The sequence below is a fragment of the Teleopsis dalmanni genome, chromosome 1 (assembly GCF_002237135.1).
Source record: "Teleopsis dalmanni isolate 2A chromosome 1, ASM223713v2, whole genome shotgun sequence".
NCBI classification, from domain to species: Eukaryota; Metazoa; Arthropoda; class Insecta; order Diptera; family Diopsidae; genus Teleopsis; species Teleopsis dalmanni.
In genome coordinates this window covers 165,662,529-165,688,650 of record NC_051846.1, presented here as the reverse complement: position 1 = coordinate 165,688,650, position 26,122 = coordinate 165,662,529, and the positions used below count along the sequence as shown (strand labels likewise).

General features: G+C 26.1%; 1 protein-coding gene across 4 annotated transcripts; it reads left to right on the top strand.

The window, feature by feature from the left end:
* LOC119669909 (glycogen-binding subunit 76A) lies at nucleotides 1-25,621 on the top strand. Of its 4 annotated transcripts, none has more exons than XM_038079960.1 (4): nucleotides 1-257; nucleotides 19,770-19,924; nucleotides 22,880-23,074; nucleotides 23,136-25,621. In XM_038079960.1, exons 3-4 carry the CDS (start codon nucleotides 22,910-22,912, stop codon nucleotides 24,906-24,908), a joined length of 1,938 nt encoding a protein of 645 aa, XP_037935888.1. In that variant the 5' UTR covers nucleotides 1-257; nucleotides 19,770-19,924; nucleotides 22,880-22,909; the 3' UTR covers nucleotides 24,909-25,621. The 4 variants fall into 4 exon arrangements, with proteins under 4 accessions (XP_037935888.1, XP_037935887.1, XP_037935885.1 ...); XM_038079959.1 differs by having other exon boundaries at nucleotides 19,770-19,930; XM_038079957.1 differs by lacking the exon at nucleotides 19,770-19,924.
* The last annotated feature ends 501 nt before the right edge of the window (nucleotides 25,622-26,122 follow it).

Below are 26,122 nucleotides of genomic sequence, written 5' to 3'. Positions count from 1 at the left end.
TTTAACAACAAAAACAACGTATCACAACAAAACAATAACAACAACAAAAACAATAAATCTAGCAAGTTCAACACACGCTACTATTACCAACGATATATTATAGCACAAGGACGAACAGGAAGCACAAAAAGCAATACACATACATGCACTCACGCCCTTCGTGCGTTGCGTGCTCTCATTTGTATACACACACTTGCTTCTATTACCTCAACATATAAAATATTGTGGACAAGCATAGAGAAATTAAGAAACAAAAAGTAAGTAGCACAGAAAATAAGAGAATATTTTGTTCAAAAAAAATTATTTTTTTTTTATCATAATAATACAAAATATTTTGGAATCCTTTTTATTGAAAACGCTCAAAAAGTAACAAGAAAATTTTAAAGTCACAATAAAGAAAATAACAACAAACACAGTATTGACAACACTATAAAAAAAAAATAAGAAAAAATAAAACAAAAAGAAAAAAGCAATTTTTGTTGTTGTTTTTAAGGAAAAATTTTAAAAAGTCAAACAAGCGCTTCTGCACAAGTTTTTTATTATCTTTACTCTTTTGTTGTTGTTAATTGGTTTTCTTCTGCATGACATTTCCTTTGGTACCAATGTCATATAAATATAAATATAAATAAACTTAATTCACACAGGCACACATATACACACACACACACACATGCAAATAAATTGTTAAAAAAAACCAAACAGAAAACAAAAACAATTTCAAATACGGCGTGGATATATTTCTTCTCCGCAAACATGAAAACACGCAACATCATAACTTTCTGGAGGTACGATGACGTAGTCTGCTAATATATACAAAAATCAGAATAAACCAATTTAATTCCCAATAAAGTAGATTATTTTAGAAAATAACATACAAAACTTTAAAATAGTGTAAACAAAATATATTTCTTCTACAGCACTCCATAAACAAAATCAAAGTAATTGGATTACGTATACGCAATGTAGTCTCCTATATAAATGAATTAACTACAATATGTTTTAATATAGTTAACAAGTTTTACATACTAAACATAATTCTGTCATTACATAATACATTTTTTTCTGCTTCGAACAAATACCAATACACAAAAATACTTAATAATTAATATTATTAAGCAGAAACAAACACAAAATTTTAAATAAAAAAAAATCACTTATAAGTCATCTCAATTCTGGAAATAAATCAAGCGTAATATTTGTAGAACTTTTTACACATTAAGATATTTTAGATAGATAGATAATAATATTCTGCCAAATACTTTTCAATATTAATTATTATATTTTATGTATATATGTCAGAATATACACAGAACATTTTAAGCGTATCAGCGCAGTTGCTTAGAATTATCACATAAAATAAAATTTTCAATTTATATTAACATATAACTTTCTACAGAAAAATATTAATTTAAAAAAAAAAATTTAAAAAAACTGCAGTTTAAAGAGAATATAAATAAGCAAGTTTCCTTATATTATTATAATATTATATCATATTATTATAAATTATTATTAATATTATTAATAATATCAAGTAACAAAAACAAACAGTAATTTGTTATTGTTGTCATTAAAAATAATATAAATTAAAACAAGTTTTAATTAAGGAAAGCAGTTTAATGGGAATATAAATAAGCAAATTCCTTAATATTATTATTTAATATCACCAAATTATTAGGAACAATTAAGTAACAAGTCACAAAAACAAACTTGTGGTTGATTAAAGTGCAAGTTTTATTAAATTCTAGCATTGTTATACTATGTTCAGATAGACAAATTTTATTAATTTCGTAAAAATGATATTAAGTTAATTACGAAAGTGTTCATACTGGCCTAAATTAAGGAAATCATATGTTTTTTGTTTACAAATCCAATGTTAAAAATTACATGCTCCAAACACCATTTGTATCTGGGAAATTTTAAAAGTTGATTATTATAATTATAAAGAATGGCATTCAGTAGTTTTATTAGCTTTAATGGATTTCAGGTATGTGAATTAATTTTTTTCACTCTATTTTAAATTAATAACAGTTACAGTTCTTTCTCTGTATTCAAATTTAAAAATATGCACTACTATCTAAATATTGTCCGGGTTTTATTAAACTTAACTGTCACTGACATTTATTTAAAAAATAATATCACTTTTTCGTTATCTCAACTTTATGTTTTGCTTAAAATTTATCTTAATTTCAACCTTCGTTTCAACGAAATTAAGGCCATTTTCCTTAATTTCGTTCTAACCTCAAAACTGAATTTTGTATGGAAAAAACAACTTAATTTCGCTAAAACGAAGATGAAATTAAGATTTTTGCGAAATTAAAGTGGATCTGAACACAGTATTACAACAAACAAAGAACTAAATAAATTTTTAATATTTTTTTTTAAACAATGTTTTCTAAACTTTCTATTTAAGGCTTTTAAAACTTGCTGCGCCATACATAACACATACACTGAACGCTCCCTTTTCAAATGACTTATGGCGTTTTTTTCCTCTCCACTAAAAACTAATAATCATAATTAATCATTCAATTAAGAAATATGAAAATTAAAAAAATATTGATATATATTGGAATGTAAGGGGCTATTTTTACTTAAACTAACCCTTTTTGTTCATACACTAATTTTAAAAACAGTAATTAAAGGACCGGACAACATCTCAAAAAAAGAGTAGATATTCATACCTCTAAACATTATATACTAATTTCAAAAACAGTAATTGAAAGGCTGAATAACCTCTCAAAAAGTCTACTAGGGGGTATATATTATTATAATTAGAATATTAAAAACATACTTTCAAACACATAGCCAAAAATTTAATTCAGAATTATTTGCTGTTATATACCAAATCAACCACATGTTTTTTCTCATTTTGGAACTATTGTAACTTCTTATATGATTACTGTAATATAATAAAAACATATTTTTTTTAGTAAATAAATAATTGCTCAATATAGTGCAACGAGCCATTCTCTAATTATATATAATATAAAATTATCCATTTAAATTTCGAAAATCATACAAAAAATATTACTGGCAAAATATTGGGTAAATACATTCTTTTCAAAAAGCAACAACGAATTTTAGGGTATAAAATTGCCCTTTATAAGATTATTGGCTTTTTAGAAATAAAAATGCAAATAAAAACTTTGGCTTTAATTTTTTTAAATAAATATTTATAAGTTCGTTATTTAAATATGACATCAATAATCTCAAGAACAACATTTTTGGTATATTAGATAAATATCAATCTATCAATGACTTCATTAAAAAATAGAGTACATGCTGGGAATAAAGCCTATTATGGATCAAAACGACTAATTTCAAATATAAAATTTCGCAGAAAATAAAACTAAAAATTTAGAAAACATTGATTTGCCCGGTAGTAACATATGGCTGTGAGACATGGAGATTAACTGAAACTGAAGCAAGCAGTGTTTAAAAGGAAAATACTCAGAAAAATGTTTGATCCCGTGAAAGAAAACGGGATGTATCGCATAAGATACAACCACTAACTAGAACATCTAGCTGAAGGTGATACAATCAACAAATGGATATGAGAGTAACTCTTAAGATTTATAATAATGCAGTAGGAACGAGCAGAAAAAGGGGGCGACCAAGAAAACGATGGAAAGACAATGTGCAGCAAGACTTAGAAGAAATGAACATAAGAAATTGGAAAACAAAAGCAAAAAACAAAGAAGAATGGAAGACTGTTTTTAAAAAGGCTTAGGTCCTATATGGACTGTATAGTAAATTGTATAAGGTCTTTATGTATTCGATATAACTTTCAAATCATTCTCACTTAACAACTTCAATCGATGCCTCTTTGTGATAATATTATCATTTTTTATTATATGCTTTTGTTTGAGCCCGTTAAAAATATTAGAATAAAATTAGAATCTCGTTCATATAACGGGAAAAACAATTATATATTAAGTACTTTAAAGATTTTACCCATTAAACATAAACAATTTATAAAATTGCATTCTATTGTGATTTAAAGTTGATATTAAACATTGAGATTAAATCATGATAAAAAAAATTGCTGAAATTGAAAATATATAAAATACATAGAAGTATATAACATACAGTCACTGTTAGACTTTGAAAACCTTATCTTCTGTCACACTTTGACTTGTATCAACATTTATTGTATTTACTCTACAATTTTTTAAATATTGTGATATATTTAAAAATGATAAAATAAATTAATGGCTTTTCATCGTTTCCTCCATATAGGAATATCATGATTCATTGTACTCTTTAAGTGACAAATAGAAGCATTATTATATATTTTTTTACTATTTACTGATTATCCGATCCCTTTTTTCATGTAAAAAAACTCTTTTTAGTGAATTTAGGAGATCCATCCACTTTTTACATGTCACCTACATACATACCTAATGGTAAGTTTAAATTTGTTATTAATATCAAAATTAAAAACCAGTTAATATAATAAAATTAGTTATCAGTTAACTCTAAATGAGTCCTTGCTATTATATTTTGTTCAAATATGTCCAACGGTTTGCAAAGTCCGTATCTAAATTCTCCATATTAGGAATCGCAAAATATAGTTAGAAATTAAGCTGGATAAAAGATTATTTTGAAGTATAATTCGTTTAATGTAAACATCATTATCATAATCATCACTATGCATAACCCTGACACACTAAAACGTTTAGTTTCTCCATTTAGGATTGGTTAGCACATCAATAACGCTATTTAATATTAAGTATTGATCGTTTCTACTTTCAAAGTAAGCATTTAATATTATACCGATTATATCGGGCTCGTGTAAAATATATATATCACGCAAGTTCCTCTTCGATACAACTAAAAACTCTTCTTTCTAAAATAATGTGTAGTACAGAATTGTCATTTGATCAATTTTTTATGAACGTGTTACCATACTTGTGTTCTTCTCGAAAGATGGAGAGTTGTTTCCTCAAATACTCATCTATGCTGTAAATGGATGTACTGCACATCATTAACTTTTTATACGTGATTTATAAAGATTAGTACATTAAAAATAAAAAAAATAGAAATAATTTTTTTGTAGCTACACCCATAGTTCATCTTAGCCGCATTTAGCATCATCCGCCTATCGTGTCTGTATAAAAAGCGCTGACTTCATTTTGAAAATATGCAGGTATGAAAAAGTATCCAGTACTTCATTTCTACCAGTAGAAAGAATGCTAGTGTATTACGCATCACCTATTCAGCATAGATGTACATACAGCTCGTCGTTCCATTGAAAACTATTTTTCAGTCAAAAATATTTGTGGATCGCCCATCATCGGTCTTCATTGTCCATGTTTTTAAACAATCAACAAGTAGATTAGTAATTAAAAGAATAGTATTCGTTTATCTATAGAAGGTTAGACTTTAATATGATCTATGAATAAGTCTTCGCTTTATCTAAAGATTAATATTGCTGCTAATGTATATTTGAAAGATATTTCATGTTGTCCATAAACTTATAGTTTTATATCTTTTTTCTTTTTAAAGAACACATGTGCATCATATTATCATGATCAATGATAACAATGTCATCGACATACTGACCGGTCGATGTATTCCCGCCGCGCGTATGATTTTCTCCGGCATTATTTTAAAAAAGTCGTGTGATAAAATTTCTCTTTATTTAAATGAATATATCTATAGTATATTATATCTAAATGAAATTAAAGCAAAATAAAACCGAAATAGTTTATTTTGAATTTAAAATCTTTGTTTGTAATTTAATTGGCATCAATTTTGTCAAATATTTATAATATTATCAAAACAATAATTTCACATCCTACTACATCTCAATTTAGAGTTTTATTGTTTCAAGAGGGAAACTAATTATTTAAAAAAAAAATACAGTTTGAACTAAAACGTGAATCTTCTACCAGATACTATCTGTAGGTACATGAGATACAAAAATTAAATAAAATTTTTGTTTGCTATCTATCGTGTGCAAAATTAAATTTATGTTCGGGATAAAGATATTTTAACAGGTAGCCCAGTGAAAAATCAGCAGGTCAGACTAATCAAAAGCATTTTCCACGTTACAAGGTATTTAAAATTGGTTTTGAAGGTTATAAATGCTGCAATACATAATTTTGTTTAATAATTGCATTAATTAAAAACCAAATTGAGACTATCTTACATTGTTGATTTATTTTATTGTATTGTGTCATAGAGAAATTGTGTCCTAACGTGATCAAAATTGTAAACAGTAACGGTACCATTCATAAAAACATATAAACTTAAACATTTAAAAACCTATGATTATCAAGGTTTCATCTCATTTCTCTTTAATTTTGTAGTTCACAAGATCACGGACTCCTTTAAACGAGGGATCTGATTTTGTATCAGGGAAGAAAGTGAAATAAATGTTGCTTATTGCCATCTAGCTACCAAAACCATGAGAACACTGTTCCCAATTCTTTTTAAGTTTATCTGCAGTCACGGGTGTGTATATTAAATACATTGCACTGTGGTTTTTCTATTTAAACACGAGTATAACTACCTAAAACTCCTTCAGTCTGTTGACATACATAAACCTTTGACTCATTGACTATAGACTCATTCCTAGTATCGAAATAAACCCGTCTACGATTAGACGGGTTACGGCTGAGATTGTTTTGATAAATTAAGAATTTTACAGACTTATAATACGAGTTTTCTATTGAATAAGTCTAAAATTTATCTTGAGATTAACTTTAAAAAATATGTAATACTTTTTTCAGAAAATTGAGTATTCTTTTGAGTATTCTTTCTTTTGATTCTTATAATATGTAAAAAATAACATTTTTGGACATAAAATTAATTAATTTTTACTAATTATATTAATTTACCTTACGTCCCTTAACCGTTTTTATTACATTGAAGACAAGTTAACTTAAGAATTTAAAATTAATTTATAAACAACAACAATTTGGAAATCAATTTTAATAATAATAATTGGTCTCGCATCAATTATAAAGTAGACTATACTTCACATACACTTACAACCACCAATAAACAAATATTCAAATGTCAGCTCACAGCATCAAGAAAAGCGAAAAACTATAAAATGCTTGTTAGGAACGTTGAATTATATAGAAAAATTATGATATAGAAGAAATATAAAATATTTATAGTACATGTGTGTGTGTGTGTGTGAGTTCACCTTTTTTTAATATTTCTATTTTTTGGAAAAGGCTTATGAGAATAAAATAAAAAATTGTAAATTAGTTTTTATTTTTATATCGTCCTCTATATAAATCTCGCCGATATTTTGAACTTTGTTTGATTTCTTCTACAGGGCGGACAATTATTATAACTATTTTTGGACACATATAAAGCAGTTATTTTATTCACATAAGCCATAAGCAAAAAACTGAAATATAAAATGGTTTCGTAGAAAATGTCTGTATAGATATTTTCAATATTAAAACAGAACTTAATAGTATTTATATCATAAAAAAAGACCAGAACAGCCTAAACACATATTAAACTAATAATATTTTATTTTTAGAAAATTTTTGAGCAGAAAAATAACGCAGACCAATAAACATTATTTAAAAAACAAAATATCAATATATAAATAAGAAAACTAATCCATAAATCTCTCCTACAGGAGATGTGGCACAACGACTACGATTGGTTTCATGTGCCAAATTTCAAAGTTCATTAATTATTGTAAGAAAATATTAAGAAATTATTAATAATTATTTATTTTATTAAAAATAAAAATATTTATTTTTCTACTTTAATGTATTTCAATATATGAAATAATGGCATGTACATATAATAAAAATAAAATAGAATTAAGAGCAGACATTTAAAATAAAAGTCTTAAATCTTTTTGATAACCTTAAGGTGTAAAATAGCAAATCTAATTATCAATAATTGTCTCATATACATTAAATTTACATTATTCCATGCTACTTTTTATTCTACTTTTTCATTTGAGCACAAATCACCCAGTATATTCGAAGCATTCTCATACTGATTAAAGCTAATTAAGCACCATAAATATGTAGCATGTACTTTATTAACATATAAAGCAGTTTGCAGGCAAATATATTTTTATGATAAAACGATTTCGGATCGTGAAGCCACTGTCCACATAGCATTTCATTGATAACAATAATTAAACATTCTGGATGCACATACTTATTGATTAAATGCATTTATTCACATCGGTTTCATTGTCTTTATCTGTTCGCAAGAATATCCGCAAATCTTTATTTATTCATGTTGCCTTTATGTCTTACCTTCTTCTTGTATTTTATTCTTCATTCAATTTTACTTCACTTCACTTTATGTTCTTCAGATTTGAAATTCCTAGACATTGAAAAGATAACTTAACTGCAACCGCAACCGCATCTGCATCTGCATCTGTTTCATCGGGTTTACTTGAATTGTTGTTGGTTACTACACTACTTGACCGACCGCCTGATGTTTTGTATTCGGGCATCTCTAGACCTGCGCATGTATATTTGCATATTGCACTCTAGAAGCAGAGCAATCAGTGAGTTGAAGAACTGCTGTACATCAGTGCATTCTACATAATAAAAACGACGTACTGTTCTGTTATCAACATTTGTCTTTCTTTTCAGGTCTCCTATTTTAATGCCAACACAATTTTCAATGCATTTTCAGTTTCGCCCCCGTCAACAAAACGAACGTACGTTAAGATTTTTGCGCGTCTTTAAAATCTCGAATATTATATATTAATATTAGAAATGTGTTTCTTCAACTAATAAGTAAAAAGTTACAGTATATAATAGTAATTTGTACTATTTAAAATAAAATCTGTGATACAAAAATAAACAAAAAATTGAGATTTACTTTTTAAATCTGTAAAATTTTAAATCATTGTCTAAAGCTTCTGTGGCGCCTTCGCTATCGCGTCTATTTAATTAGTAAGTGTTTGTAAATATTTACATTTCTGACAATTGAACTTATCATTTTATACCGTTCGAGACTTGTATGCACCTTTGAACCAATCATTCACCAGCGATCTTCATCGTTCATTTCAAACGTTAAAAAATTAAAATGATTAATGTTAACAAAAAAAAAAACACGAAATAATGAAATGACAACTATTAAATGCTTAGTCTGAGATTGTACTATAAATAATATTTGTTAATCATTTTTGTTACATATTATAATAATACCTATTATTTAGTGCAATTTATAATTACTAAATTAGTTTCATATGCTATTAAGGAATATAAATATATTCCCGATTTCAAATAATAATGTTAAAAATATAAGTTAAACGATATGCGAAAGAAAGAATAACATAATATATAAAAATAAAAATATCATACATATAATATAAGTTTATAAAACTCAAAATTTTGAAAAGTCAGGTCATCAGTCAATTAAACATCACTTTTCATACACGTGATAATATTGTTTAAGTCTGATTAGTAATCATTGTTTGATGGCTGATAAGTGATAAGAGAGTGATGTACATAAATTTTTGTGTAAAAGACTTACAGATGTCAAAGATGTCGAACAATGTCTTTTCGATCCAAAAAGAGATAATAAATAAGCATATAATTAAAATCCCCATATCATCGGTGAAACCAATTATTGAGTCTTATTTCTGAAACTCATTTTAGTTGACCATGTGCTTCAAATTATGTAAACGTATGTGCCTAACAACCCTTATCTCATTTCAAGAATTTATACTTTGAACATCTTTTAAACCTAGTACAAAAGTATTACTATAAATTAAAAGTAAAATGTGGAAATCAATACACGTGTTAGGATTACAACTTAAACATTATCTCTGTTACAGAATCTCTACATTAAACATCTTTTAAACCTATTTTACGTTTTAATAAGGATTTCCGTTTTTTTATTTTGGGCTTTTAATTTGTCAAATTTTAAATTATTTTTTTTTTTTGTTAAATGATGAATGCAATAGAACAGGCTGTAATAGTTAGGTAATTCTTCAATTCAAAAATTGAATTTACTAACAAATAAGTGTTATTATAATTACTTATTTGTTAGTTTAATGATGATAATAATGTCATTATGTGCTACTGTGTCGATTATACAGCCTCTGAAATCAATAAAAAACTGACCATGTTATCTCTATCGAAACCGATTTATGTGTCATACACTACTATAATAACAAATTTGTTAATTAAATGATGATGATATTATTGCTCTCTCAGCAAGCTTGAGTCTTTGTAATCAATTTTAAATCCTTATGTTACGCAAATGCTTAATAATTATAATTATTACTGTTACTAATTACTCTACTGTAATTATAATTACTATTGAAAGTATTTCTAAGTCCTTTATGCTATAGGCTTCTTTTTGATTAAATTATATTTTTTACTCCCTTATATTGCATATTTTTTTACCTTTTAATAATAATAAATATTCTTACTTACAACTAATTATAACTAAGATTATACCATGACTATGGTTTATATATCTTTCATTTATCATTTACACATCTAAATATTTACAATCATTATAATTAAATGCACGGATTAAAAAACAGCTCTGCTTCACAATCAATAATATAATATATAAAAATTTATATTGTGCTTGTTTAAAGCATTATAGTGCTATTTGAAAATTGATTGATTCGACCACTTTCAATTTCTTACAGCTACATTTTATTCCCATTATATTGTGACTAATTTGGTTTCAAACACAACACGCCAAAACTGGGAAGAATAAGAACTTAAGAATTAATGTCAAATATTTCTTTTGGAAATAGGAGTGAAGCTTAGTTAATAGTAGTTAGTTTGTTTTAGTTTGTAGATTTGAGTTCAAGTTTGAGCTGTTTTGTACGTCAAAGAGGAACGTGAGAGTAAATAAAGTTATATAGTTATTAACAATTAAAATAACGTGTTTACTTTTGGCGCTTGTTGACAATCCAGAGATACGAACGGGACAGAATAATTATATATAAAAGAACAAATTCGTTACAATATATCCTCATTAAAAAAAATTTTTTAAAAAAAATTTTTTATTGAGGATATATTGGCTGTCATAAAATACACATTTAATTACATACTTGTATGCTAAAATTGTTAAGTCAAACATTAAAAATGTCTATTATGAAATGATAAATAATTATTTCCATTTGTAATGAAATTGTAATTCTAACAGTCATACTTATATATATATATAACAATATATTATATATCGATCAATACTCGGCAAGAGTTAGCTCTTTTAATTTTTAAGAGCTTAAAATGAAAAGTTCCAGAAATAAGTCCCACTTTATATGAAGTTTTTATTTTAAAATTTTTAATTTAATTTCCAAAAAAAATTCGAATTTTTTAATTAGTTTTATAATTTACTTTTATCATTTTTAGATAAAATTTAATTAGATACAATAAATTAAGATTTGGCTAAATGTTTACTCTTATGTGCATAAGCAAACAAACATAACATTAGCATTAATAATAGACTGTCATTACCTCTTTAAAGTACATTTAGATTTTAACACCTAGTATAAAAGTTTGGTATCTATTTAGGGAACATTTCATTTTTGCTTAGCATAAGGCGCTTATAGTGCTCAGCGCTTTACAAGCACAAGTGAGTTATGGACCAATAATTTGAAATATCTAATAAATATATACTCGTGCAATCTAGGATGCCATCCGACCGCGTTTTTTCTGAAAATAATAGTCATAGAAAACTATGTAACATGTAGAACTGTTTTGTTGAAACTAAAAGCCGTATAGAGCAGGGTTTTTAAACCGCCTACTCCACGACATTATTACTTATTGCTATATATTGGTAACAATTCTATGTCACCCATCTATTAACAACACCAAACAGTGCATTTTAAAGAGTGCACCGGAATCTGATGAATTGCTTTTAGATCTTTTTTACTCTAAATGTGACCATTTTTTTCGTTAATGAAACTGTTGACACTGAACTAAGTCTCACAGCACCCTATACACATTTATAATTAAATATTTGTTTTTATTTATTTTGGATACATAATTAAATTATTTATGAATGCTGCATGAATGTAATGTGCTGCATGATGACTTGTCAAGCCTTACTTAATAAGAAAAAGGTATTGGTTCACAAATTATTTATCCATAGTTTGAGTGTTGTTATATTAAAAATAATACCTATTTAAAGAAGACACCCAGTGTAATGAATTAAATCAATTTTACTTATACAATTGATATTATATTATTAAAATTTTATGAATAATATAAAAATATTTTAATTAATTAACTAAATAAATGTATTTTTGCTCAATATTTACTATAAACATTTTGTTGATTTTTGTTTTTATTTTATATAAAAATATACTACTCACTTTTATCAGTGCGATTAGATTAAAACATAATTTTATGAAGTTTAATTAAAAAAAATTTTAGTCACTGCAATTTAAAAAAGTAAACTTTATAATCTATAAAAAATATTATTTACTAATTGTTGAAATATGTTTCAGATATTTCTGTATTCAAGAGAAACATCTGTGTGATGTATTTCATAACTTTAAAGTCAGAAGTAAATAATTTAATAAAGTTTTTTTTGGTATTAATTATTTTGCGTAATTATATACGTTTATACGAATAGAGGCCTTATCTTTGTTGTTAGCAAGCAAAAAAATTACATATCCATTAGATACTTTCAACTCCAATTGTCAAGCTTCTGATTTTTAAGCATTTTAAAATTTTTATTAGCTGATCGGCGTTCTAGTCGTTAAAAACGTCTCTGTTTTAACAGGGTTGCATTTGTAAAACATTTTTATTATCAGATTTTTAACCAAAATAATTTTAAAAGCAAAGTACTTTATATAGATAATATCTAATAAAGAAATATATTCAATATGATGATATACCTGCAGCTGCCTAAGTACTAAAGATCGCGTGTATAAATTCAAATTCTTAAAAAATACAAAGTGTCCAAAGTCAATAGTATATACTTTTTAAAAATAAGTATTTTTGCTAAAACCATCTATTGTCATATATATATATAGATCTTACATTGATGTAGCATCAAAATATCACGACATTTAGAAGAATAAAAGTTAAATTATTGCATTTCATACAAATACAATAAATGCATCATATTTAATATATTTTATATTTTTTTTTGCATTTAGTCAAAAACTGTATCAAAGCATTATGTACATCTGTGGTGGCCCACATAATGAATTTGTTGTTGAAATTGCTTAAATACCTCTTCCTAGTGTTTCTGTCACTAAACTACAAGGCAATGTTTAGTATTTAAATAAAGATAAAAACTATAGATTTTGTACCAATAACTGATATGCAATATGCATATAGTAAGTGCTGCTGGTATAACTAGGAATCCAATCAATCCAATCCAATCAGCATTTGAACTCGCAACACCAATAGTCCGTCTAAAGAATATTTCTAAAAATAAAACAAAAATAGCCCAGTAACTGAAGTATGAATGCTTTAGTTATTTTTTTTTTAATTTTTAAATTGGAATTCTCATCCAATGGAAACCGTACATGAGATTAGAGATAAAGTAAACATGTCTTTCAAACATTTGTAATGTGCAATAGATATATATATATATATTTACATATAATATAATATATAAACAATATATAATAATCTCTACAAATTCGCAAACATAAGCCTGATGTAGAAGACCAGTCAACGGTAATTATACAGCCCGAGCGCGCAAATCTTCGTCGATTATCATATGTCGCTTAGTTTTTTATAATTGGAATCTTACACCTATTTCTATAGATTTTATGAATCTTATAACATAAACTTCATTACTGCATTTTAATTATAATACATACGACTTCCTTCATATATTTATCATAACTCAAATATAGTAGCAGCCTTTAAAATATATTTAATTTATTTAAAATAGTTAACAATTTTTAACGCTACCTTAAAATTAATTTACTATTGGATTTCTAAGTTCTCTTCTACCTCTTCTACCTAATATTATTATAAAAAACTAATTATTTCGTAAGTTCACGAATAACTATTTTAAATATATATGACTATATGACTTTGTTTTTATTTTTTTTCAATGTATAAAATTTCAACCGCAAATATTATAACACGAGTCTCCGATATACTTACCATATAATTATTTTTTGCTTTTGTATATTGCTACATTATACCTTCAATGTTTTTTTTTGAATAATTTAATTTTCATACTCGTATAAACACGTATAAATTTCATAATTGAAATCGAAAGTGTTTCTGATAAATATATTAAATTGCCTATTATTCACACAAGTTCAAAGCTTGTTAGTCGTATACCAACTATAAGCATAAAACAATATTTAGTTTTTAATAATTTTTTGTTATTTTGTATCTGGAAAGAGCAAACTTCGTTACGATCAATTGATTTTAATTAATTTTATTTAGATTTTTTTTCTTGAGTTTATAAAAGTATGCGTGCTTCTAATATTGTTTTCATTATTTTTCATTATTTCGATTTAAAAATTTAATTTTTCTAAAAAGATAAATTGAATAAATAAATCAATAAAAAAAATTAGTATATTTTTTAATATACTATAAACAAAAATTTTTATTAAAATTTATTGCGCTCAAGTTTTATTTAGATTCTTTATTTGTACATATGAGATAAACAGATTTATCTAAAAATACATTTTGCTAGAGTAGTGAAAACATGTATTTTAATTAAAAGAATAAAAACTTTACCTTATGAAATATATTGACCATTTTTAATTATTATATTTTCCTATTTAACAATTTTGGCAAGCTTTAGTAACCACCTAAAAGTTTATATAAAAGACAAATATTGACTATAATTTTAAATAGTGAACAAAGTAAGAATACTTTATCATTATCGCCATTATGCTCAGTAACCTGTAACATGCATTTGTCATTAGCTACTTCGCTTTACCCTATAGTCAAGAGTACCAAGCTTATATATTTATATATGTTATTATATATATTATTTTTATATATATATTATATTATATACATTATATTTATATATATTATTAACCTTATATTGCCATAATTTCGGTAAACTCTTAAATCGATTAAACCGATGTAATATGAAAGCTTCTTCTTTCATTGGCCATAACATAGAAATTCACACAGTTTGTTTACTATATCTCTTTATCTATATTACTCACCTAGCACAGGTGAAAGCGAAAGTATACATACTCAACCCGAAAATTCATTGATGATTCATTTAAAAATTGTATAAAAAAGATAATGCAAGTATGAACCTTTAGTGGAAGGAAGAATTTCTGATATCATTCTTTCATACTTGATAATGACAGTTTCAATCTAAGAAAAAGTAGATACTTAAAAGCTCTGCCCCATTCAGATATATGGTGGTTAATATTGCTATCAGAAGGTATTAGCTCCAAATATTATGTCAATATATAGCTTTTAACAAAATAAAATTGGCGATAACTTACAAGAATTAAAAGTTATATAAATTTTTAAATAATAAATTACACATAAATTTTTAGATAGAAACAAAAGATAATGTTTCCTATATAAATTACTAAAATAATATATCTTAACCATTAATTCTTAAATTTATCTACAACCCTACAAAATCATATGAAGATGTTTTTTAAAAACTAACTTTACTTTCATTCAACTTACATCTTTATCGTTTTTTTAACTTACTCGTTTGTAGTCTTTAAGCAATATATAATAGTTATTAATAATTATGGATTAAAGTATCTACAAAATTAAAACTAACATACTGAATCGATTTGAAAATAATGTTATAAAATTATTGAAAATCCAATAATCTTTAATTTGATATCTTCTGAACTTATCGGAAATCTGTAACTCAAGCAATGTTGCAGTATGTAAAACCACGTCCGAAAACAACGTATAAATTTTTCAAAACGTCATATCTCGAAAACCTATCCATAAACAATTTTTTTTTATATGAATTTCGAGTTTAGTGAACCAAAGTATTTAGGAAAAACATAGTCGCATTAAATGTACACAAAACTCATTTCACTCTTTATAATTCACAGAATGCCTTATATGTTACTAGTAACACTGAATGATTCAATAGACAATTTATATATAGGTATATTATCTTTAAGTACTTCCTAAAACATGCTTTACCCGTTGTGAAAGTTTTTTTTATTTTATTTTTATTTTAACAATATGTCTTTATTGAATCGCTTTTAATTAAAGCCTAACAGTGAGTTTTAGAATCTTAAAGACTGTTAACATTAGATTACAAATAATTTTATATAAACATAATGTAATAAATTATAAAAGGAATTGTTAATTATTTTAAAGGGCTTCTGAATAAGTAGCTAGGGCTTATTTACCAGATATGACGGCGCCTAAGTTAAATTAAATATGATGATCTTTAGGAAAGCAGGATGGGATGTCTATCATTGCGTTGGTTGTGAAAGTATGTAGCACAAACTTGGATATGAAAGTTACTATAGAGTCCCGGTTATACTATATATGATTTTAGTTAATTTGATCTATAAAAATAATAAAGTTGTCAAACTTTTACATAATATGCATCGAGTATTAATGAATTTCCATTGATATTTAATGTCAATAATCCATAATATTACAATATTACAATAAGTAACACTGAAACTATTGACAACATCTTTTATTTATTTTATTTCATCTCAGATGTGGTTTGGCCTACATACACCTTCCCTTAAACTGTAGAACAGTTGTTGATGTCCAAAATCCACCACACTTTAATATAATAATTGGTTAATTTTGAAGGGATATATATATGTCATATATTATATACACCCAACTCTTTTTTTACACGGTTTCTTTTTACACGGATTTGAAGTTACACGGTTGAAAAAAAAAATTTTTTTGTAAAAAATTTTTAATCTAGTACGGTCTCAAAATCACTGTCTTGTTTGACACTTGGCATTTTTTTTACACGGTTTTTTTTTACACGGATTTCTGAGGAACGTATCTACCGTGTAAAAAAAGAGTTGGGTGTATATGAATTTTATTCTATCATCGTAAAGAAAAAGTTTTTAACCAACTCTAAGCTCTTTATATAGATTAGACTTAATAGATTAATTGACATACCATAGAGTATTATTTATATTATTTATTCTGTTCTTTCTCTTATTATTAGAGTATTATTTATTCTGTTCTCTAGTTTAAAAAAAAAAATGGTTGGTATTACCAAAATAAAATTAAAATGAAGATATAATTTAAAAAAACGCTGTGAATAACCATATAATTTATTTTTTTCCTTAAAAACCATAGCATTCGAAAGATATAACCAAATAAAATAATGTTTCAATCAACATAGAGGAAATAACATCCGTTTACTTTATCAAGGTCCTGATATTCACTTTATTTTCTTCTATTGTCTATTGAACGTCTATCAAATTGAACGTCTACATATCTGACAGTTTTAACTATCTTCATTATAAACCAATTACACATATGTTTCAATCGCCATAAAAGAACGTGAAATCCGTTTACTTTATTTATGTTTTGATATCGTCTTTATTATCATCTTTTCTCTATTCCCATCATATTTAAAGTTTATATGCCTTTTACTCAAAAAGTACTCGGATTTTGTAAATAAGACACACAAATTTAAATTTTATTCCAAATTAATTTTATCTCTTCAAAATATGCTCTTTCTGAAACGATACACATATGCCAACGCTTAACCCAATCTTCCATACACTTCTCGTTGGCCCGTGAAGGTATGGCTTTTAATTCCTTCACCGAATTCTCTTTTACCGATTCAATCGACTCAAAATGCTTACCACGAAGGGGGAATTTGTTTTTCGGGAACAGGAAAAAGTCGCACGGATCCAGATCTGGCGAATATGACAGTGGTGCCGTGTTTGGTCAAAAAATCGCGTACAACGAGAATTTTCCATAGTAAAAATCGTTAAATGCACTTGAGGTAATTTCACATTAACAGCTGCTATAAACAAACTAATTGACAGATAGTGCTCAAATTTGTACCATGTGTCAAGAAAGGGTTTACCAACATAACAAAACAAAACGAAAAAGGTCTATTACTTAAGGAGTAGTTAACAAACAACAAAATCCGGATACTTTTTAAGGTATCCGACAAATTTAACTTTCTTCATTATAAACCAAGTGAATATAATTATTTTAATGGAATCGTAAATTGGTTGCTTTTTATTCCTTTTTACTACATATGTTATATATTTATGCAATGTGTATACGAGTATATAATAAAAAAAGTTATGTGTTAAAAATTTTCCAATTATTTTCAAAAATAAAAGATACATTTTTTTTACAGTATCTGCTGAATTTTTTTTAATACATTCATATATATAATATTTTATTTTTGAAAGATTAATAATAAAAATTTTTGCCTACGTATTTTTTTGGTGCTGCATGTTTACAAAATATACAATATATCAGATATAGCTATGTATATAGCTATACATACACCATATGTACCCGTACAGATTATCAATCTATTTTTTCTTTTAAAAATAAAGTGTGAGGTTTTTTCGTATTGTTCATTAAGTCATTGGCTAAAAAATTAACGCGTGTCATCCTTCTTTTATTTTTCATTCTTTATTTTGTTCCATTTCTTGATTTTATTTTTCCACAACTTAAAAATAAATTAGCTTGATAAAAACAAACTTGAAACTCTGAAATCATGTGATAATATTTTGACAAAAAGTATCTGTCATAATAAGTTTCGGAAATAGCTGATATTTTTAATGGGGAAAGGATGTTTTTTTTTGCAAATGAGGAACCAAACCATTATAATTTGCTAAAATATAAATATTTGCAATAAATATTAAAATGTTTACTTAAATGTTTGAATCAAAATAGAAAAACATGATTATCAACGTCATCAAAAGAAACTATGTCATACCCCACGTTCACCAAGAACACGTGTCGTATGAAATTGAAACATCTATAAAAACAACAGTATATACGCTCATATTTATCAGATGTCCTCTTTAATTTGGCAATTTCATACGAATGAACTTTTGTGCCAATGAAAATTGTCGTTAATTCGCTCAAATACTTTAAATTTTTCAATTAAAATTTTCAAATAAAAAATAATCAATTCAATTTAGCCTTGAACTTATGTTTATTTATATGTGTATATTTTAATAAGATTTGGTATATTGGCCAAATTTAAAGGAAACTGCTAAATCCGTACATATTCGAAGTGATGAAGTCAAGGAATCGAATAAATTCATTTCAACGCCATCTGTTGAACATAAAAATTATTATTTCCTCAATTTCCGTCTTGGCTTGGCTATAAGCAAATAAAATTATTCTTAAATTTTGTATAAAAAATATGAAATAAATTTAAAATATTATAAACCCATCATCCAAATATGAATCATCATCATTTGCATTCTTGTCATCCCTTTGTGTGGGTGAACGGCTGTAGTAATCTCAACCAATAATTGCAACAGATTATATATATATATAGATAAATATATACACATATACATATGTAAGACCACATAATTTTCTGAGAACTCAGTACCTATGTGTTACTAATTATAAGCTATAATTAACTAAATCAGTTCAGAGATATACAAAATTGAATTTTTTTAAAATTGGTACTCTGCCAAATGTTAAATGCAATTTAATGTTTATTTTTATTGTACAATGACGTTTATTCAATTTTACGTATACAAATGGGCACGTCGCATATACTATGACATTTGAAAATCATAAGGGCTGGTGGTGTGATTTATATATTTAATAAACAAGAAATTTGTTTTTTAAGTAATTCAATTACGTATATAAAAAAATTTTTATGTACTATATACCTTATATGTACTATATACCTTTATGTACTATATATCTTGTATATCTTAGGAAGATACTTCTTTGTTAGTTTATCAGACCATCGGTGAAGACGATAGACCTGTTAAATTATCTAAATTCGGCGGGATGGATTTAATCTCTACGCTTCTATACTAGGGTTCTTGAGAGGAATATGGTAGCAAAAGGGCGAAAAATCGTTAATTGAGGTACATGTAAGTTATCTAATGGCTTGCCACTGCAACCAACCAACCATATGCTATATACTATATACATTTCAGAAGAAACGATCAAAAGAAAAATTTTGAATAATATGAAATTTGATTTTAAATTTATTATTTAAAAAATATATACAATCACACAATCTGCAAAACAAAATCTATGTATTATTATATTATATGCATTGCAATTAAAAAAAATTCAGAGACAATATAAAATGCAAGTATACATCTTTCATATATATAATATAATTCTACAATTCGTTCGCCTCATCGTCCATAAATCCACAAAAGAAACCTATTTGAATGCTGTTTGAATTTGAATGATCAAAGTCCTGCATGTATATATTACAATTTATATAAGCTGATGAGAACAGTACAGTTGGGTTTATTTCTTTTTTTTGTTCTTGTAAACCAACTAAGGAAACCATAAATCAACTTTATGAAAGTATCACGAAGCATCGGTTAAAATAAAGATGTTTATACAATCATTGTGCTTCCTTATGGTTATTCAAATTTATATTCTTTATTCGTCTCCACTGAGTCTTTAGTCTGCGTTGTGATGTTATCACACTTGTTAAGTTCAGTGGTTTCCAACTGGTGGTCCACGGACCACATGTGGTTAAAAATGTTTAGTGAATCAAATTTAACAGGTATGGAGTTGTATGGTATGGTATAGCTTATAGTTTTCCCACTAAGACCTCACCTTTTAGAAAAAAAGCACAAAAAATTTTAAATTACTTAAAATATTCTTATTTTATAGCCTATATCATGTACCTATGCACTTATACAATTCAGAGATGCAGAAAGCATATTAAATTAATCATACAGTTTATTATTCTTGAAGTTTGTGATACCTGTTAAAAACAAAAAGTCATAGTGTCAAAATGTCATTGGTCAAAAAAAAAATTGTATTAATTTATATATTTTTAAATATATATTATCTTTAGTTTCCTAAAATCGATATTTGAGTTGAATTATCTACTTATTTTTTCAACAAAATCTGCAAATATTTATATTTTTCTTATCCAATCTAACAAATTTATATTTTTTGGCTAGTAAAAAAATTTATAATAAAGAAAAAATTTAGATAAAAATTTTTCTTAAGACAATAGTTAATATATTGTAAAAAAAATAAACTATGATATATTTTTATAAAAATGTAGTTTACCAAAAAAAGATCGAAAATTTTTCAAAAATAATTAATTAATTTTAAACCATCATAATATCTAAATCCATTTATATTAAAAGACATGTCAAAAACAATTTTGATCATTTAATAGACTAAAAGCTAGTTTACTTATAGTATTACTTATGGCTATTTAATATATATAGATATTGGTTATTTTTTACTGGTCATTTTTTTTGGATTTACTGTTGTCTGACATCCTGTATCTCGGTAAATACTCATACTTTTTGACAATTTCTTAGACAAAAAAAATATCTCTGAACTTTATAAAATGCCGTCAAATAACACATACTATATATTAATTCTCATCAATATGCAAATAAGACGATTTAAAAGTATTTATGGTCTAAATGTGATAGCCTTTAAATAAATAGATAATCTATGGTTAATATATATAATCATATAATCTGTATATACTTCAATCATATTATTCACTGTTATGGGTATTTGTCCTATTTTATAGATATGAGCCAATGAATTATTTTCTTTACTTAAATAAAGAATACATCAGTACAATTATATTTGACAAGTGGTACCACTTTGGGAAATTTGTTGGAAAATTATATTTTTTTTCCAAGAAACTCTATAATTACATATTCAAAATACTTAGTAATAAATAATAATCTTTGAACACTGAAGTTAAAGCTCCCTTATATCCCTTATATAACTTCAGTTTTATTTAAAAAAGAAAAAGTACGTACTAAATATAACTAAATATAATAAATTTAAATAACTAAACAGTAATACGAAAATTTTTAAAAGTTTAATAAATGTTTATAGATTTTTTTGTATATTTATCAAACCAACAAATTCTTTAAAATAAATTGAATGAAATAATCATTGATAAGTTAAATTTTTTAGACTACACATTTTTTTCGAAATATTTTAGTGTTTTTTTTATTTAATGTGTTAATCTTTTTTATGAACAAAAATTTTTTATTTTTTTCTTTGCCAACCCAAAATATCGACTTCTGACGTCAACCTCAAATTTTTATTATTGTATTTTTAAATCAATAATTACAAAATCGTTGTACAGTTTCATGAGTTACTAAATTGATAATTAAAAAAATTTATACTAATTTATTAATTAGATTAGACTATTGAATTTACTTTCTCTTACAAAAAAAATATTCTTAAAAGATTTTTTTTCCAATTTTGAAATCTTGAAAATCAGCCAATGAATGTTTCTTCAAATATCCTCAGCAAAAAAAAAACTGCCATTGAGGTATACACCTATAGTTTGCTTCTTTAAAATTAAAAAAATTAGTTGAAATTTATTCTACGTTTTTATATTAAATAAAAGGGCTTTAAAATACTAAACTTTAATTATAAATATTTTTCAAATCAAAGCCATTGGAATAAAATAATTTATTTTTAATTTGTGTAAAAAAAAGTAAAAAAAAGAATAAGCAAGATCTGAACACATTTTTTAATTCTTTATATTTGCTTATTTTATTTATATATATATTTTATTTAATTGTATTTTTTTTTTTTTGCTTATGTTTTATGTTTTTAAAAATTCTTAACAATTCAATTCTATTTTCTCCTTCTTCTTACCAGTTCTTATAAACAATTTCTTAGTTCTTGAGTTTTGATATAACATACATATACATTAGTAAAAAATTTATATAAAAATATTTAACTTTTTATTATAAAAAATATTTTATTCTTGCACACATTCAAAAGTTTGTTGTTTTGATCGATTTCAATGTATGAATTCATAAACAAAGAATTTTTTGTTTTCTTTCTGCTTCTAGTAAAATCAAAACCGTTGCAGTAAAACGTAAATGAACGGTCCCGGCGATATACCACTGACACACAGTAGTACGCCAGATACCAGGCCCTGCAGTTTAATATCAATAATACCAACATTAGGCATGTCATCATGTCGTGGTAGAGCTGAGGCATTTGCACGGAGATTATCCTCCAAGTTGCGCACATTGGGTTCACAGGTAATTATTATGCCTTAATAATAAAATTATTAACAACAACTTTAATTATAAATCATTGCAGACAGACGATGATCCCACATCACAGGAGGACGAACCCATCATAAATGGCAACGTTAACAACACATGGATTAGTTCACATGATAAAGATCAAACAGTAACCGATTTGCAACCATTACGTCATGAATCGGACTCATTCTTTGATTTTGATTGTGAACTTGAAAGTCCAGGCAGTCCAGTTGATGAATGCGAATACCTACGTTTAATTGAAACAGCCTCAAATACTCCTCACAATTCCGTTGCTGAATCTGGTTATGTTTGTGCTTCAGCAGCTAGCAGCCACAGTTCAACAGATGCACCTTATTTCGATATTGTCAATGCAGATAACACTGTAGAAACACAACAACCAACACACACCAAACTAACAGAACAAGAGCTATCCGACTTTGTTCATTCACCAAAAATAAATGGATCTGACGAAAGACTATCCAATGGCCATGATGAACATGACTTAGACAACAATGATATAGAAAATTATCATCATTATTCGGCGCAAGATGAAACTAAGGGTCAAAATGAAGAAATCTTGGCATTGCCCACAACTGGGCTAGATGATACAACATTATTACCTCCTGTCAAATCACCGGATAAATTAGCAACTGAAGCAACAACGCAAGAACTGAAACGTATGCAAAATGATATAATAAATGAATTACAAAAACAAAGTGAGCAATATAATGAAGAAAATAAGGCAGCTAATGAAAATGGACAAATTCAACATACTAGTACAACAGAAAATGGACAATCTGAACAATTAGACGAGCTTGCAAGCAATGGAAATGTAAATGAAACTATACCAGTTTTAACGACAATTTCAAATGGTTTGAATGAAGAGGGTGAAGAAGTATTGAAAATCGAATTGACTGAAGTCGACAATGCGTTGCAAATACAATCAGAAACAAAAACAGAACAATTCAAAAACTTAACTGAAGAAATACAAGAAAGTACGCAAGAACTCAAAGCTACACAAGAGGAAGAAAGTAAAGAAAGTCCGACAAAAAATAAGCAGAGCACGCATATATTGGATACAACTGATGATGAAGATGATTGTCGACCACAACGAGTACGTCGTTGTTCTTCATTGAAAACTGGCAAAACACCACCGGGTACACCAGGACGAAAGAAAATCGTACGTTTTGCCGATGTACTGGGTCTTGATTTGGCAGATGTGAAAACATTTTTAGACGAAATACCAACTATACCAAAATCTGCATATGAAGATCTAGAAATTCTAGAATCTGAACCACCCATACAACTTGGACCTAAATCTGATAAACTCCTCATGCCATTATTTCAGCAACCAGGTGGATTGCCAAGATTTCTCGACATTGTACGTGAAAAACAAGTATCGCTGGAAAACGCAGCTGTTACTGATCATATTAATCAAACTATTACCGGTTCAGTACGTGTACGAAATCTTGATTTCCATAAATCAGTTCACATACGCTATTCACTTGACGGTTGGCGTAGTTTTGCTGACTTACAAGCAAACTATGTAGAGAATTCCTGTGATGGCTTTTCAGACAAATTCTCTTTTATTTTATTTGGCAATACATTACATATAGGACAGCGTCTAGAACTCGCAGTGCGATTTCAATGTAAAGGCCAACAGTTCTGGGATAATAACTACGGTGCAAACTATTGCTTCCAATGCTTGCCAACATCGACACCAGGTTCCAATCCAATTACACCAATTGTCGCAACACATCACAGTACTCACATTGTAGGCTTACTAAGTCCAACAGCTGGTGATGCTTGGTGTAGTTCATTTTATTAATTAGTAGTTGAATTTTCTTTTATATAATATATATATACGTGACACACACACAAACACGCGTACACATATATTTAAAGAAGTGTTGCACACTTAAGTAAAATATATGAGATATCGTTGCAGCTAAGGAACTTAAGTTTAATAACTGAGCAATAGTTTACCGTGAAAGTTCCTGTGCACTCCTCTAACAAAATGAAAATAAGAACAAAGTTTAATTATATTTTTATAGTAACAAATGAGAAACAATAACTTTTATAAAACAAAAATGATATTAAAATCTTGTTAGTTAACAAATGAAGCGAGTCCCAAAGATAGAAAATAGTAGTAAAGTGATATAAAATTTATGTATTTATATATTTTTATTTCAAATTTTTCGTTTACGTAATTGTTTTATTTAAAATTATCTTATTTTTTTGCAATAATTTAGTTTAGTACTTCAATACCTAAATGCAAACTGAGTAAATTGTAATGTTTAACCATTTCTCTATAAAATGTAGTATTGTAAATTAAAGAAAACTAAATAATCTCAAATGAAAAAATGAAAGAAAGAAATTAAAACTTAAAATATTTAAAAGCTTAATTTGCATATGGAGAAAACTACATACTATTTCAAACTATACGTATATGGTTGGAAGGCTATCTGAATAGCAATATCCTGTGTCAATAAATAAAACAAGTTCCAAAAAAAAAATTCTTATAATTTATAAATAATTTATTTTGTTTATTTTTCTTGTTTTGTTTTTGCTTTCATATTTCTTGTGTTTTATAAATATTTTTAATTTGAATATATTTATAACTGTTGCACACATACTGACTTCATATATGTATGCATATATGTGTATATGTATATGTCAATCGTATATATATAAATATATATGTCATATGCAAATATATGTAAATATAAATATTTTATTTTGTTATAAGTTTTATTTTTAACGACGCATATTTTGTTAATTTTTTTTAATTTTGAGTAAATCAAATGTATTTTTATTATTATCAATATATATATTTTTATATTTATTATTTTAAGCAAAATATATATGAATATGATTTTTCTTTTAATTTTTAAATTAAATATAATTATATACTATACAATATACAATAAATATAAATTAATAGTCATTTGTGTTTTTTAATTATTCAGTTTTTTTATGTCTTCTTTTGGATAATTTGAAGTAGTTACATATGTTTGTTTTTTTTTTTGTATTGTGATTTTG